The sequence below is a fragment of the Marmota marmota genome, unplaced genomic scaffold (genome assembly GCF_001458135.2).
Source record: "Marmota marmota marmota unplaced genomic scaffold, marMar, whole genome shotgun sequence".
In the NCBI taxonomy this organism is placed as follows: Eukaryota; Metazoa; Chordata; class Mammalia; order Rodentia; family Sciuridae; genus Marmota; species Marmota marmota.
In genome coordinates, this window is record NW_026000240.1 from 7,774,640 (window position 1) to 7,792,692 (window position 18,053).

At 45.1% G+C, this 18,053-nt stretch overlaps 1 protein-coding gene across 2 annotated transcripts in view; it reads right to left on the minus strand.

Annotated features, from left to right (window-relative positions):
- Positions 1 to 18,053, minus strand: part of Wwtr1 (WW domain containing transcription regulator 1) — a 120,170-nt gene that overhangs the window by 18,790 nt on the left and 83,327 nt on the right. For both annotated transcript variants that reach the window (XM_048794112.1, XM_048794114.1), the window contains exon 4: positions 3,469 to 3,680. In XM_048794112.1, coding sequence (XP_048650069.1) covers positions 3,469 to 3,680 — 212 coding nt within the window. The remainder of the gene's footprint in view (positions 1 to 3,468; positions 3,681 to 18,053) is intronic.

Below are 18,053 nucleotides of genomic sequence, written 5' to 3' on the forward strand. Positions count from 1 at the left end.
GGAGCAGGAAGAGGAGGAGGAGGAGGAGGAGAAAGATCAGGAGGAGCAGCAATAGAAGGAGGAGGAGCAGGAGGAGGAGGAAGAAGAGGAGGAGCAGGAAGAGCAGGAGGAGGAGGAGGACGGGGGTAGGAGGAAGAGCAGGAGGACGGGAGGGGGTAGGAGGAGGAGCAGGAGGAGGAGGAGCAGGTGGCAGAGGAGGAGCAGGAGGAGTAGGGGTAGGAGGAGGAGCACAGCTGAGGACCCACACAGTAGATCACTTCAGGATCTTTCACATTCATCATGTAATTTAAGAATGATAAAAATATGCAAAAGTGACAATGTCGCAGGAATTAGGAAATAAATTCTTCGACTTATTAAGTTTCATCAACCTCTCTACTTCCTATAGAGTCAGAGCATAGCTCGGGCCTCCCCTGGAGATTCTCCCTTGGTAGAATTGCAGGAGGGTTGGGCCTGCCTGCAGGACCAGGGCCTAAGAAGACAGGCTACACAATTAGGGATCTCCTACAAGCAAGGAGAGCCAGGTCTTTACAAACTGCCCGCCAAGCAAGGGATCATCAGGCAGCTGTTGATGACCAAGGCCATGGGTGGGATAGAAGGAACAAATGCAAGTCTATAGATGACTTTTCAATCTTGTGGGATCACCACTGCTCCATCCCTGCAAATTCCTACCTCATGGGGGAGGCAGTTCAGCAGAGAAGCCAAAGACCACTTTTCCATCCAGCCCATTTTCTGCCCTTGCCCTGGCTCTGGTACAATTAGAGAAGCAGGAAAGTCACCAAACGAAAGTAGTCAAACAGCCATCAAAATGATATGAATAATCCACACCTGTGTTATCAGAGCTCCTGACAGATGCTCAGAAAACTGCAATAGGACACTCCTCCCCACCATTTATTAGACAGCCTTCAAAAACAATTTTGAGACATGGTGGGGCATGTTGCTTTAGGATAGGGGAAAAAACCTTCCAGGATTAAAAAGTCTATTTAGACCTTTTTTTTCCTGTCCAATAACAAAAACAAAAAGACATCAGAACTATCCATTCCATCTCCTCCAAACAACATTTAACACATGCACACACAGTCAGGGCTGGGCAGTGGGGGCCTCCAGTGACACTGGACAGCCTTTCTTCCTCACTGGGCTCCATGGGGTATTGCACACCATGATGCAGCAAAATGACCCAAGTGCCACAGCCTCTAGGGACCAGCATTTAAGGAATGTGGTTGGCATGTAAGATGAACCATCAATATTATCCTGCGGTTCAAAAGCACCTACAGCTGGAATCAGGCAACACTCTGGGGCATTTTTTCCCACCCCTTCCCAGAAATACTTTCTGTGGGAAAGAAGAAGGCGGGACAAGAGAAAGAGAAACAGCAAGGAGGCAAAACCAAAAGCAAGTCATTCTTTGCAAAGAGGTCTCCTCACACACTAACACAGCAAGCTCATTGAAATATGAAACTAACAGAGAACCTACAAAAGCTACCATAATGCCGTATAAAGTAGAATCATCACCCAAGACAGAAAACAATAATATAATGATTTCCTGCCAAGAAACATGATCCTGTATATCTAAAAACGGTATCAACAACTGTTACCCTGAAATAGCCACGAGAGTCAGGGAGAAACCCTGGAGCTGCCTTTCTACTCTGCTTGGGGGCTGAGCCAGCAGCAGGGCACACTGTACTTCACTCCCCTTGTTTCAAAAGCCACGTCTAAGAAGTGATTTTCATTCACCATGCCCATTAAACCTCATGTACTAAGAGATGCCTTATATCCTAGCATTGATCTGATAGGAAATACATTAATGGTCATTAATGGAAGTTATTGGGTATTTTTCCAAGTGTTTACCCTATCACCCCAAGGACTCCCCATTAGAAAGCTCTCTGGAACAGCCAGATCTACTTATTTCCTTAAAGCAGCAAAAAGACTCTAGCCATGTATCTCATTTCCCTTGAGTCATTATAAAGAGTTAGAACAATAAACTGAAGCTTTTTTCCTTAAGATAAAGCCAGAAAAATGTATGATACCTGCAGAGGTGGATGACATTTAGTTCAGCAACACAGAAAAAAGAATACTCTCCTGGGGCTAGGCTCGGTGGTGCACACCTATAATCTCAGCAACTCAGGAGGCTGAGACAGGAGGATGGCCAGTTCAAAGCCAGCCTCAGCAAAAGGGGGGGGGGGGTGCTAAGCAACTTTCTAAAGACCTATTTAGAGACCCTGTCTCTAAATAAAATATAAAATAGGGCTGGGGATGCAGCTCAGTGGTCAAGCACCCCTGAGTTCAATCTCCAGTACCACATCCCCACCCCAAAAAGAGAATACTGTTCTGGGGCTAGGGCTACAGCTCAGTGGCAGAGTGCTTGCCTATAAATAAATAAAATGAAATAATTATTTAAAAAGAAAAAAAGAATACTGTTCTACCACAGACCAAGCCACTAAAGCAGGGAGACAATGGGTTCTCTTTTGTTCATGCTTGAAGGACAGGGCAGAGCCTGACCCTCAGAGGACACAAAGCAACATTCTGTTGACCAGAAAGTGGGGTGCATGGAGCGAGGCACACAAGAGCCCCATCAACATGCCCAGGCCGTTTTGCAGAACAGAAGGGTCCACAGACAAGCCGGTTTCCCCCCTCCCTTCAATTCTCTTTCATGCTCTGTGATAGGCCAGAGGGACATGTACCATGAGTCACTGCTTCCGTGGAACATTCCCCTGCTGTCTCTGTTCATCCAGGGTTGCTCTGTGAGTGATTTGACCAAGAACAGCAAGAGAAGCCCCACAGCAGTTTCCAGAACCAGACCTCGGCACTGGCCCATTTGTCAACATTCTCTCTTGGAGACCTAGCAGTATGGAGTAAACCCTGCTGCTCTCACACTGCGAGGCTATAGATGCCCCTCCTTGACGACCAGACCTCAGTCCAGTCAGGTTCAGGCTTCCAGAATCCCTGACACAGCACCACACACCTAACCCTCTGGACCATCCCGCCTAACAGGTGACTACCACCAAGTGACCCCATCAATGCCATACAGAGAGGAAGACGAGCCCAGCTGGGCCCTTTCCAGATTCCTGACCTACAAAATTGAGTGACACAGTGAAATGGCTGTTCCAGGCCAGGAGGTGTGGAGAAGAGAGCCACACAGCAGTTTGTGACACACACGTCACAAACTGCACTAAGCGCTAGCAGTGGAAGCCAAAGGCCACCGTGCAAATACAGCCAGAGCTCCTCCTGTACGCAAGTCTGGTTCCCACCACAGCGAAGGCAGAAGCAGGGGAAGAGACCCACTCTACCACGAGGCTTAGAGCTGGGCTCTGGGCCTCCAGGGCTTCCAGACAAAGGAAGCTCATACTGAAGGCCACAAGGGCCACAGGGCCTCCGGTGGCACCATGCAGCTTACCTGCCGCAGGAGCTCCTCCTGGCTGCCATCAGTCCTGCCACCAAGGCCGCAGGACCTCCAGGGGCACCGCGCAGGCCTACCTGCCGCAGGAGCTCCTCCTGGCGCACGCGGATCCTCTCTCTCTCCATCTGGATCCTCTGCAGCCGCAGCTTCTGCTGCTGCTGCTGCTGCGTGGTCAGGGCAGTGGGCAAGGCGGTAGGCAAGTTCATGAGCCCGGCCGGGTTCTGAGAAGGGCGGTTCTGCTGGCTCAGGGTGCTGGGCGCCATCTGCTGCTGGTGTTGGTGACTCATCACTAGAGGAAGAACACACATAGGATAGGTGACAGGGCCTAGGACACCTTACCAAAAAGAAGATGCATCGTGTTTTTTAAGTATGGATTCCTGAGACTCCTTCCACAGCACTTTCCGGTTATGCCTTGCTATTTAAATAACTATTACCTAATTCAATTCACTCCTGATCACCCAGTCTTGGTTTTATTGTCTGTTGGGAACCTTGCTTCACATCTTTTCCATGTGCAGAGAACATCTTAAGCTTTACATAGAACACAATGGCAAATCAAGCAGATTCCACAAAGGTCATCACAGATATGAGAGAGTTCACCAGGACCACTAAGGCTGTGTGTGCACTTTCCCAAGAGCTGAGGAGGGCATGTGCTCACCAGTGCTCAGTGGCTGCGCAAGACCATAGAGGATTGGGTGAATGTTCGGCAATATGGGAACTCAATGCAAGCAGGAGCCCGTTAATGCTTTCTTGGAAACGGACACCCCAAGAAATCTCAGCTCCACTTAGGAGCAAGTATCAGACTGAGAACAACAAATAGCTGATCTTACAAAGGGAAAATCAGTGAGAGACAGATTACTTGGTACAGTACCAAGGCAGGCAGTATCTATTTTACACTTACCAACATTCAATTTTTAGCATCGAGAACTTTGCCCTGGGAAAGAAGTCCCAAGCTGGGCACAGTGGCACAGGCCTTGCACACACTAAGCAAGTGCTCCACCCCCAACCACACTGGGCATTCTGAATAAAACTGGTGAACTGTAGGAATGTCTCTATTAGGGCTATGGTAGGACACTGCAGTTTTTTCTATTACTATGGAGATAACTGTGTGTGCAAGGATCTTCGTGTCTTATTTCCTAAGACTGCATATGACACTATGGGGTCATGTATCTGTACATGCACACTATATGAAACATGGATCTGGCCAATGTCACTCTCCAGTAACTCCCCAAACAACTTTAATAAGAAAGAAAGAAAAAAATCAAAGTTTTAAATCCTTTAACATATCCATGATTGCTGTTCGCCATCACACACACACACACACACAAAAAAACATTTTAGAAAGTGCTAAGCTGGGTGTGGTGCATGCCTATAGTCTCCGCCACTTGGGAAGCTGAGGCAAGAGGGTCCCTGAGTCTGGAAGTTCAAGGCCAGCCTGGCAATACAATGAGGACCTATCTCAAAAAATAGTTCTAGTTTTTCCTCCAGTTCACCAGTCAAATTTGCTTCACTTCTGCCAGGCTAATATATAATAAAGACAACCACACTTTAGTTTCTAGGTCAGGACCAAAGACAGAAAGGTACAATTTTATATATTCATTTCATTTCTGAGAAAAAAAAATAGGATTTTTGCTATATTTGATCTCGCTATTTTAAAAGATTTTTTTTAAATGCATGTATTTTAATTAAGTTCTAAGACTTCAATTTACTTATTTATTTATTGGTACTGGGATTGAACCCAGGGCCTTGTCCTTTTATTATTTCGATTTTTTTTTTTTTTAAGCAGGGATTGAACCCAGGGGCACTTAACCACTGAGCCAGCCCTTAAAATAAAATAACTTTAAGTTATTCATTTTGTATTTTGAGACAGGGTCTCACTAGGTTCCTCAGAGCCTTGCTAAGATGCTGAGGCTGCCTTTGAACTTCTGATACTCCTGCCTCAGCCTCCCAAGTCACTGGGATTACAGGTGTGGGCCTCTGTGCCTGGCTGGCCTTGTCTTTGAAACACACACTCTACCACTGAACTATAGCCCCCAAAGTTAAACCTTCTAAATCTTCCATTTGCTATGTATATTATATGGAAACATATCTTGTAACTAAATTTTCTTGAATGGATTCTATGGTGTCCTAATCACCCAGGTATTGAATGTAAGTGCAGCACACAGGCCATACTCATACTGAATCCATGAATCATGAGCATCAGTGGATGAGAACTTTTGGCTACTTCCTACACTCTTAGTTTGAGAACTGAAGCGGGGGAGGGGGGAACCCACAGTTCCGATCGATGCCAAAATAACAGAAATGTCTATTTCCTTCTAGAGCTTGCTAGAGCATAGCTACCTCGATTCCACAGCAGGCGGGAGTGGGAGGTCAAGGGCTGTGCATATAAGGTTCCCAGGGAAACCATCACTTACATACAGAATCCAATCAGAAAAACCCAGACATGCAGAGGGTGTGAGGAAAGAACTGTGGTCATTTCAAGGGACAGACATTTCTGAACCTTCTAGAAAAGTATGCTCCTACTTTTCTATAAACAACAACAACAAAAAAATGCTCAATATTTTCAATATCCATATAGGCTATTAATCCTGAATTATCTTTTTATAAACCAGAAGTTTAAAATATTTTTAAAAACTGACTCGGGTCTGGTAACTTCAGATTCAAGTGGGACTGTCTTCAGCGGCTTTCCCTAGATGGCACGTGGAACCAGGCTCACCCCACGCACTGCACTTGGCTCCTCAGCTCCTCACAGTGACCTGGAACTCTCGGGGACATTACTAATATCTTATTTCTCATCTGGGGGACTGTGAGACCAGACAAGAGCTCTTCCCAAACCACACCTTGCTGGTCTGCAACACCAGCCTTGATGAGACACCCACAGGAAGCAATGGTAGAGCCACTGGGGGTCCCTCCATGAACCCAGACTCCACCACTCAGACCAGACCTCTCTGGTCACCAACCGTAGTGTCTGGAGAGGAGCGGACTTACACAATGGCTTTGTTTTCAAAGCCGACAGCATCATCACCACAGGACACTCACCATGGCACTGCTCATAACAGCCCAAGACTGAGCTGAGGTCAAGGGCTGTGCATACCAGGGAGCATGGGCTGCACCTTCAGAGACATCCTACATAATCATTCCAAAGAGTGAGGAAGTTCTGTAGGGTTTCTATGGAACGATCTCTCAGAAACGTGGTCTAGAGGGGCAGAGTCACAAGGTGCAGAGCCACATGTTCTATGGCCAAAAAGGAGGGGCACATGACATCCATGCAGCACTGCCCTCCAGAGGCATCTGCCTGACACTGAGAACAGTGGAACCTCTGGACAGGAAGTTGCCCGCGTCCGCATGAGAGGTCTTCCTTTTCCTATTCTGCTCTGTTTGAAGTTTCCCCACACGCCCTGATACTTATTGTTTTTTTATTAGCTTTGGCATCGCTGTGACCAAAATACCCAGTGACAGGAACAACTTACAGGAAGAAGTTTATCTGGGGCTCATGGTTTCAGAGGCCTCAGCCTATGCTCTGGGCTCAAGATGAGTCAGGACATCATGGGGGACGGACCCAGCAGAGGACAGCTGCTTAGCTCACAGTGGGGTCAGGATGCAGAGAGAATGGAAACGGCCAGAGGGAAGATGCCCCCTTCCAGGGCAGCCTCCAGTTGCGCCTCCTCTTCCAGCCAGCCCTGCCTACCCACAGTTTCCACCCAGCCAGTCCATTCACACTAGAAAGGACAGATGAGGTCACAGCACCACACTCCAGTCACCTAGCCTCTGAACATCTCTATATTAACACAGGAGCTTTGGGGGACACCTCACATCCAAACCCTAACTCTTATGTAAAACAAATGGAAATGAAAAGTAAGGAAACAAAGCCACAAGACAAAACAAAACAGTAAATATGGCCCTGAAGGCATCACACTCAATATTTTCTTGCTGGGGTAAAAGAAGATAATCCTCAAATTAAAACAAGGCTCAGAACATCATCAAGACATTTCATCATGACTTAAGAGTCCACTTGGTACAACCTCTTTTTGGAATGAGACCAAAGCCCAGAGACAAGGGAATTCAGTGTCTGCCAGAAGTGTCCTGGAAGCCAACCGTCCTGACGTCCCCAGGCACTGGCAACGCAGATCTATACTCTGCACCCTCTGGTTGATTGAGTTCTATTACTGAGCTCTCTTGAGACTGGCACTCCTGGACTTCACTGCTGGCTGAGCTGAGACAAGATGCTTCAACTGCACTGACAGCTGAACTTCCAAACCAGAGCCACCCCTTAGTTTAGCCACTCAGAGGCACAGGAGGCCCAAGGCAGCAACACAGTCCCCAGGACGTCAGGGGGAAGGAAAAACATCAGAATCCGTGATGAACAAAATACTCCTCGGGATAATGTTCCAGAACACTGTGGGGAGAAAACAAGAAGAAAAAGAAAAAGATGCAGAGTATTCCAAATGCAGAATCTGAGGCCAAACTGGATTATGGGCAGACAGCCATGAACTGCCTCAAAAAGGCCAAAGACCTCGTCAGTCCTAGACCTTCGCCAGTCCCCACAGAAAGGAATAACCCAAACAGAAGAGTTCTCCACTGAAGCAAGAATGCATCAAAACTAAAGCCAGGACATCTTTTTCTTTTTTATTTTTAATTTCTTTCCAAGAGAGTCAGAATTTAAATTTAGATCCCCATTAATCTTTTTCTTTTTCATCTCCTTTTCCTTTTCTTCTTCTTACTCTCCTCTTTTTTTATAACTGGCTTTCTCTTCGGAAACTGATAAAAAAAATGCTCTTAATTGGCATTATTTGATATAAAAGAAAACACACACACACACACACAAAAAAAAAAAATAAGCTCCATAGCATCTGAGGTTCAGAGGCCCTTGTGATCTAGAGCCTGGCCTCGGTGAAGCCCCAGCCCATAGGAGATCAGGTGGGACTGGGTTGCTCCCCACAGACACAACTCTCTGGTCAGCGCTGCCTGGGTCAGTGTGCAAGGGTGCACGGGTTCTGGCACACGCCCCTGGTCACCTCTCAAAGCCCTAAGAGTAGGACAGGCTAGAGGCCAGGGATGGCCTGGACTCTGGGCTAAGCCAGACTTCATCTGCTGCACGAGGCGCCAACGTGGAGAGGTAGAGGCTTTGCTTCTGCAGCACCAGGGAACAGGGCTCATGGAGAAAGTGCTTTGGCAGCTTCCCCCAGCCAGAAGCTGCAGACACAGAGGGAGGCCAGGAACCTAGGGCCTGCCCAGCTCGCCTCCTGGAATGTTTGACAAACGTCTTCTTGGCCCTGGAGAGGTTCAGTGGCTCGCTCTCCAACGTCCTGGGCTTGCTTCCCTCATTTTTAAAATAGGCTTTGGTCACACTCACACACATACACAAAGCCAAGGGAAGGAAGCAAACCACACACTTAGGCTTAACTACAAAAACCATCAGGGGCCTGCATGGGGCTGGCTCTAAGCAGAAGATGGAAGGGACAGTCAGCACCCCAAGGGTCAGAAGTCACCTAAGCCCTGCTTTGCCTTCTGCTCCTTCTCCTCCCACATGGGCCTGGGGGGCAAAGAGCACCATCTTCAGTCAGCGGTATGTTCCTGGTCACATTCAAAGACAAGGTGCTTCAACTGCACTGTCAGCTGAACTTCCAAAACCATGTGGTTCTGCCAGGGTGTCAGAGGCATGAGGCCGCTTGAGGAAATGGGAAGGCCCTCCAAGGCCTCTTCTGTGCCTCTGTCCTGCCGGGAGTGGACTGCCTCACGTGGGGCTCACAAGTTTAAGAAAATGTAGAACCCATGGCATCTATGCTGATAAAAACAAAAAATGGAATAAATAAACGGGAGAACAGATAAGTCTCTGGATCAAGGAATTCCAAATACTTATGTAGATATAAAGTCTTGAAGGGAAAGGGGGACAGAACTGCCACCAGGGACTTTATTCCAAAGACATAGTACTAAGTGGGAATCAAGGAAACTTTATTTTGGAGAAATCTGAAAAATACCACCCTAGCCATGAGGTTAGGGTCAGCACAACAGGGATGAGACCCAGAACCTCCTTGGCCATGGGGTCAGGGTTAGCAGTACAGGAACGAGACTCAGTGATAGCATGTGCCTCAACATGAGGGGACGAAAATGATACTCTTTAATGCACAACTAAGTACTGTATTCTTCCCCCACAAAACCCATAATCCTGTCTTATCCTGAAAGGGAAAAAAAAATCAGACAAATACCAAGCAAAGGGAAGCATACAAAATATTCAACAATACTCCTCAAAGTTATCCAGGTCATCAAAAACAAGGAAAGTCAAAGAACGTGCCAAAGCCAGCAGAGTCTGAGGAGGCAGGGGTAGTGTGGTAGTGTCAGGGGTGGGGGGTCCTGGATCAGAAAGGACAGCGGGTGAACATGACTCTGAATAAAGCACAGATTTACTTAGTAATAACGTGTCGACACTGGTTCACCAATTATAACAAATACAGCATATTAACATAAGATTCAACAAGAGGACAAAATAGGTATGCCACATATAGAAACTCTGCTCACCTTTTTCTGTAAAACTAAAACTGTTCTAAGGAATATAGTTTCTCTCTCTCTCTCTCTCACACACACACACACACACACACTCCTTGTGCCCAATGGATACTGGGGAGCATGCTGGGTAACCTATCTTCGATAGTCACTTAATTAGTTTTTACAGGGTATATAAAAATAGATGTAATATTCAAAAGGAAATATGATTTATAATGTGCTCCATGAAAATAAGTAGATATTAAACTAAAAAAAAAAAAATGTTGCTTCCAGATGTGTCCCGTGGTCAAATAAGATTGTGAAGTATTGGCTAAATAAAGTTACATGCATTTATTTTACTGCAGGGTCTCTTAAGAGCTTTTATAATGCTAAATGTAGTTACTGAGAGGGAGAGAGGGAGGTTAAGAGTACAGCACTTCTTCAACTTGCAAGACCAGTGTTCTAAACACCCTACAGCACACAAATCTTGCAAGTGTTCCTGTTTCTTAGTAGGATACTAAGAAACACTGGTTAAGGCAACTTCCCAGACATCTTGGCAGAATGTTGAATTATGAATGAAACTCAATATGAATTAACATTTATTAAACTCCTACTATCTGCTTAGCTCTTTAAAATTAATTAAGCTACTCAGAACTGAGGTAGAGGATGGAAAACAGCAACCAGATGTTAACAAATCGTTTCAGGAGTCTAAGTGTTAGGGACTGCTGCACAAGACACAAACTAAATATAAAGCCTCTACGGTGGTCATCCCTAGAATCCCAGTTCCCCACCAGGCTGAGGCAGAAAGATAACTTGGGCCAAGATTTTTAGGCCCAGCTGGGCAACATACTGAGACCCATCTCAAATAAATACATAAATAAGATAAAAATACAGGGAAAGCAAGGGTTGTAAAACACTGCAAAAAAATGTCTGCTGAAGTTTTCATAAGCAAATACTGATTGACAAGAAAATTTCACAGACAGCTTAACTTTATAAATTTTCACAGATGAGCAAAACCTTAGCTCTATATATTCAAAATCATATTTTAGAATTTTTTTCATTTGCTATGATAAAACAACACTGACTGCTCCAATGAACCCTTCCGACATCATTCTTTTGAGAGTGAGATGAAGAATGACATTTTTTCAAAACAAATAAACACAGCATTCAGATGCCCACACTGGGTAATGGACTGACATGCGACCTGGGAAGCTTCTTCCTTGGCAGGAGGTTGGTTCAGGTTGACACCTGAGCTAAGTCTGACCAGTTGCATCATAAACACCTTTAAGGATGCTAAATGCAGCACCAGAAAGGTAACTAGGCTTCCACTCACCCAATCTCTGTCTCCTACCAATGCTGACCCTGAGGTCAGCTGCAGAGAGTGACCAGCCATCCTGGCTTGCCTGGAACTGAGGGAAGCCTCAAGACACAGGACTTTCAGTGCTAACTCTGCAGAAGTCCCTACATATGGGCTGGTTTGTCATCCTCAGCCTGTGACTGTCCAAGGCCCTAGGCCTGCCTCACAGTAGCAGAACCCATGTTTCTATTTCTGCCTAATATGTTCTCTTAAAAAGAAAACGAGGCCCCAGTATAAAAATAACATTCACTAGAAGTCAGGTAAGGCAGTCAAGATTGGCAGTGTGTCCTCCTGGATTATAACCAGGTGGTTGCCCTCCTTTTGTTTTGGGTTGGTTTTTTTGTTTGTTTTTTGGTACCAGAGATTGAACCCAGGGGCAAGGAGCCACATCCCCAGCCCTTTTACTCTGTAGTTTGAGACAGGATCTCACTGAGTTGCTGAGGCTAATCTTGAACTTGCAATCCTCTGCCTCAGCCTTTCAAGTCCCTTGGATTGCAGCTATCACCACCATGCCTAGGTACTATAGTATCCACATTCCCTGATAATCAGAGCAGAACTATTACACATAAGTGCTTCTTAACTTTTTAAGAAAATCAAGCACAGCTGTTGACACTGCGTTTCATCAGTCAGGAAAACAGTTCCCAAAGGGCTCCTGGAAGAGCTGCCCCTCCCAAATGTAGCTCTCCTGGGAAACAATGATCCAGTCTCTTCCTGCAACTTGAACCAACTCCAGGCTTCCTGTGGGACGGGTTTGTGCATGTCAACAAGCCCTGGGAAAGGCCAGGTCTGCCCTGCCGCTCAGAACCAGCATATTGACATGGCTCTTCTTTCCTTATAAAAATAGAAAAATGGGACCTATTTCTTTATTAACATGGTTCGTCTAGTGTGAGTTTTATACCTGTCTGGTTATTTCCTATTTTATCGTGTGAAATGTTGTAAAGACACTACAAAGTGTTCTTTTGATTTTTTTTAATGTTTCTTAAATCTCATTTTGAAAACTTTAAAAAAAAAAGAATAAATATGACTTTGGTGCATTTCAAATCTGATTGATGTACATAGTAGGCCCTGAATTCATTCTCCATAAAGTTTAGGGTTATGAGTCAGAAATTGATAACAAAATATCAGTTTCATTTAATGGTGAAGATGATCACCATAGATTTCATTTAAAAGAAGCAATGAAGAAGAGAAAACAGAACAAGCTGGAATCCGCCCCCCACAGCTCTTCTTCTCTGGAGCAGGCCTTGCGCCCACTCGTTACCCCAGTGGTAGGACAGGTAGTGAGTACTGGGTCCCAGTCGCTACTTCCTCTGAACTTCTCAAGCACCGTGGCTTGCTTAGTGCTCATTTTGCTCTGCCTCATACCCTGTGGCATACTCATCCCTCCTGTTCTCCCAACATTCTTCCTGGGTGGGGCCGTGTATTTACCTCGCACCTTCACATGGTGAGACTTCAGGCTGCACAGGGTCTTGGTCACTTAGACGTGTGTTCTCAAACTTCTCTTCAGTACAGGATCTTGCCCCAGCCCAACATCTTGCTTAGAGCAGGGTTGCCCCTGCATCCAGCGGCTCCTTCCACATTCTGCCTGGGGCCTGGGCAGCCCCTTCCACTGTCTTCTCTAAATTCTCTTGGGCTCGATGTCACTGTGCTTTCCCTACAGCATTTCCCAACTGTCCCATTGAAATTTTAAACAAAATTTTTAAAAATATGTTGAAGAAGCACAGTTCTGAGGCTGGACACTGACTGGGCTTAGCTGCTGCTCACGCCCCTGAGATCCTGGCACGGGGCCTTGGAACACACTTTAAGACCAATGATTTCAACTAATTCACTTATTTCAGAGATGAAGAAACTTCAAAGGCTAAATGACTCAGCAGAAATCACACATGTAGAACATGTAGACTGTGGCAGACCTGCAACAAACCCTGGGAGTCCCGAGGTCGTGCTAGGACACAATGGCTGACACCTTCTGATCCATGGCCCACCCCAGCCGTCCTGCGACCCTCAGCAATCAAATAATATCTGCTAAGTGGAAATGTGGTGAGGAGGAGAACCAGTGCCTCTTCCCATCTCGTGAATTAGTCTAGTGTGACCAACTTAATCAACTTGTTTCCTTTTAAAATGAAGTAAACATGAATCATGTTTTGATGACAGGCTGTGGGTGGGATCTAGTTTTACACAAAATGGCCTAGCGCTTTGTTCTTTAATTGTCCAGAAAAATTTTAAAAAGAGAAAATCAGATAAACTTTGCATTTCATAATTCAGCAAGGTTCGTCCTAAAGCAGATGCAAAGCTATTCTGGCCACGGGGCTTTCGGGAATTGCAACCTGCAACTAGAAGATGCCGAAACACACAGGTGTGAATAGTGTCTGAGGTCCATGCGGCCCCAGACATGCTGAGCTGGGAGGGTGTTTCAGCACCGAGGGTTCTGGGCACAGCTGCAGGCCTTCTCTCTGTTTATGGGGCGGTCCAGGATTAACTCATGTGAGCTGGCCAACTTCAGGTGTCACGCAGCCCTGGCTGATGGGAAACACATGTCTACAGAGGTGGAAAGAAAACCCAGCCACAGTCCAGCCTTGACTCAGTCACGGCACAGTGAAGGGAATAGAGGGCTACAGACGCGCCTCCACCTTCCTGATGTCTCTCTCAGCTCCTGCCAACAATGGGCCGCTTGTTTCTCTTATTTCCCAGAAACAGTCTTAGCTGTCCAACAAGGTCAGCAAAAAAAGCAGCTTTTCACTTCAGGGTGGATTTGGTTCCAAAAATCTGCAAAGTATTAGACCAAGAAGTTCCTCTATTCCAACTTCACACTGAAACCTTTATTCCAATTCTGAGTGAGAATAACTATAGGGAAGCTTCTCAGACGACTCAGCTGATAGGCACAGAGCTCAGCCGTGATGTACGCGGACCACACTTTCCCAGCTTGCTTGTTTCAAGCCATGAAACCACTTCCAGGAGCTCAAGGTCGAGCAGATGGACCAGGCCCTCCAGTTTCAGCCTTGTAAGCCAACCTGCATTAACTTCACAGGAAACCTTGAATATTGAGCACCAAGAAATGATTTTCCTACTTGCTCTCCTGTCCAGCCCATACAAACAGTAATCCAGTCCACAAACCTTGTGCAAGAAAGTGGACATCTGTGCTCTACTATGTGGGAGGACCAAGATGCCTGTAACACTGGTTTTCACACTTTCCTAGTAAATATGTTACCCTGAATGTTGTTTATTGACACGAAGAGGATTTAGACGTCAGTTCTCATCATTATAATATATCCAGAAAAATGCAGAAAAGAAATCCTGAATCTTCCTGGTATGTTGATTTGGATCCTTTTGCTGTAAAGAAATAATCTTTCTTCTGCTAAGGCAGCACCAGAATGTGTTACCCAGATTCCATCTGATTTAAGGGATAGCGAAAGATCTGTCAAAAGTGGCCTGTGGCAGGAAGCACATCCGCAGAGCTAGTGAATTTAGCAAACAAGGACCTATCTTAGGAAAAGTGGAAACTGGGAGATTTTACTTTGCCACTTCACAAAGTTATCCTTGTAATTCTGAATTTAATTCCACAGCTGGGCATTAGAAATATAACCAAAACTGTTTTATTATCTTCAGACAATAGGTATACTTTTATCCCGACAGGAAATGGAAACTCTGATTCATGCATTTATTTTCATTCGTCAGGAGAGAATTTATGGTCACTTTTTTTTTTTTTTTTTTAGTTAGCTTTGCTGAATGATTTTAAAACTGCTCCAGGTGCAAAGCATGGAGACCCAAGCTAAACAGCAGAAAATGAGCCGTGACCACGAGGAGCACAGAGGAGTCACCAGTGAGAACCGCTGGCTTTTAGTGTTTCCTTTTTATAATATGCCATTTTGGTAAAAATCTTTATTATTTAAAGAGGTCACACAATAAACACTAAGAATCCAAGAGACAGTCAAAGGACTCCAACAATTTATGAAAGAACTTGCAATTTCTAATAAACAATATTATCAGTTTCCCATGGAATCACAGAAATGCCAATTAAGAAAGAGCCATTTTCCAGCAATCAAATGAACAAAGGTGACAATGTGACATGCTTGGCACTGGGCTAGCAGAGCAGTAAGACAGGTTAACCAGAGAGCAAGGTCAGCAAACCAGGAAATGTCACAGGCCAGATTTCAGGAATTTGTGTGTGCATGTATTTCATTGAAGACTACATCCCTAGATCTTACAGGGTTTCTAGTAAACTCCCAAAGTTAATCATCCTTCGAAGGAAAAAGTATCAGAATGTTAACAGGTGGTGTTTGCACAGCAGGATTACTCTGGTTTGGTTTTGGGTTTTTGTTTTTTTTTTTTTTTCTGTGTGTCCTATGGTTCACTTAATATTCACCCTCAATGATCTGAGGTACAGAGTTAGTGATGGACAGAGAGCAAGGTCCCTATCCCTTGAAGATCACAGTCTAGTTAAAAAAACAAAAAGAGATGTGCAATAGCATATAATTTAAGCAACAGGTTTGTAAGAAACAAGCATGGAGTTAAGTTCCATAGCAAGGGTGGGGAGGCCTCTCTGCAGGGGTCACACGGATCTAATACATCTGAATGACATGTGGAAATCCGCCTAGGGGAAATCTTAGGATGAGAAACTGTTAAGTGCCAAGGGCAGCCCCCGTGGTGGGGAAGCAGAGGCAAGGGCAGGGTGATTCCCTGGGCTTCGCGGGCTGTGGCGGGCATGTGACTGCCTCCCCTCCAGAGAGTCAGAAGTCGCTGTCCAGCTCACTGCTTGGACTGCACAGAAAACTGCTGGACCATTTCACACAAAAAAATACAGTAAAATAAAAGTTTCTGAAAAAATAAAAATATGGAGAAGTTCTGGAGTGCCCTGGGGAGCCCAGAATTTCTCCATATTTCTATTAGGAATTCCAAATGACATTTCCTGGTTTGCTGACCCTGTTCTCTGGTTAACCTGTCAACAGCAGGAAGGATAAGAGATGCTCCTAGGATCCACGTCTCCCTCTATGGTCTCTGGGCCTGTGCATTACTTCAGGATCATGTTTAAGAGAACAGGAAAAAAGGTCGGGCAGGGTTGGGGTGGTGGCATGGAGAAACCAAAGCAGCACAGCCCTTCAACCCTGAACAGAAGGCCTGATCCTGAGCAAAACACACCAAAGCCCACAACTCAAGATTTTATTTGGAAGGATATGCCAAAGGGTTCTGTCCTTGAAAACAAAAGCCCCATGAAACACACAACCAGAGACCATGGCTCTGGATTTTCCAGATTTTACCCTTGCCTACCCTGGGTTGGATGTGTGGTGTATACACCTTTGTGCTTATGGGCTGGTCCGGTGAGGGTGATAGAAAAGCTCCCTAAAACAACTAGTATCACAGATGGGATTTTTTTTAGGACATTGACTTACAGAATTAGAGCTTAGGTCTTTACACCTGGAAAAACCCGACACAATACAAGCCTTTGCCTGGTGACTGACAGACTATACCTCTGTCCCTGTCCACGAGGGCCCCCAGGAGTCTCTGAGCCACTCTGCAGTTACTTCCAGAATCTCAAGGCCCCATGGTTTGCATTTTGCTCCCTGGATTTGTAGTTCTCTCAGCCCAGTGTCTCTTTACCCTAACTTAATTATTCTGTTTTTTTTTTATTATTATTATTATTATATGCTGTATATAAGGAAAGATCAGGGAATAAATGAATAAAAGTGTCAACATTTCACTTTAAAACTACCTACATGTATAGCTACATAAATACCTTGTCAACAGTGACATCCTCCAGGCATTCCAAAGGGAAGGACTTACATGACCTTGGGCTACATCTTTGGGAGACCTAGTAGACCAAAAAGCCTACTCATCTTATTATCTTTACTGAACATGTTCATTAAACATGTCACCTGACACAAGCAAACTGCACCCCCTTCCGTAACCCAGTGATCCTGTTAACATCTCCAGTACTGGAACAAATCAGTACTGTGTGCTTCCTGCTATGGCATGAAAAGAATACAATGTCTAACCTATGTCTGAGCATGAGAAAATGTCTGACAAATCCAAATAAAAAACAGTCCACAGCCAGGCACAGTGGTTTATACCTGTAATCCCAGGGACAGGAGAGTCAAAAAGGAGAGGCCAGCCTCAGCAATTTAGCAAGACCCTCAGCAACAAAGCAAGGCCTTGTCTCAAAATAAAAAATAAAGAAGTCTGGAGATGTGGCTAAGTGGTAAAGGGTCCCTGGGTTCAATCCCCAGCTCCAGAAAAAAAATTTCAAAAACATTTTTTAAATAGTCTACAAAACAACAGATCTTTGATCCTCTAAAATGTTAAAGTGCAGAAACAAAGGGCTGAGGAATTACTACAGGTTAAGATCAATTAAGGAAAAGGGGGGGGGGGCTCAGTGATAAGAGTGTTTGAGTTTGATCCCCCGCACCAAGAAAAAGAAGGAAAGAAAGAAAATTTAGAAGATAAGACAACTAAATGCAATGCATGATCTTCAATTAGATTCTGGGCCAGAAACAAAAACAGCCATAAAGGGCATTATCAGGGAATTGAAGACATTTCAAATATGGACTGTGCCTTAGATAATAGCACTGTAACAATACTAAATTTCCTGATTTTTATATCTGCATCGTGCTTATATAAGAGCATGTCCCTTTAGAAAACACAGCTTGACATGTGTAAGGGTAAAGTAGTGTGATGTCTACAACTTCATCTTATGTAGTTCAGGAAAAAAAGTGTACTCAGAGAGCAGGAGGGGGAGAGAGGGGGAGAGAAAGACCAGGGAGGGGGAGGGGGGACACAGAGAGAGAGGGAGAGAGAAATAACCGTGTCTTTCTTTGCAAGCATATTATGAACAATGAAGGT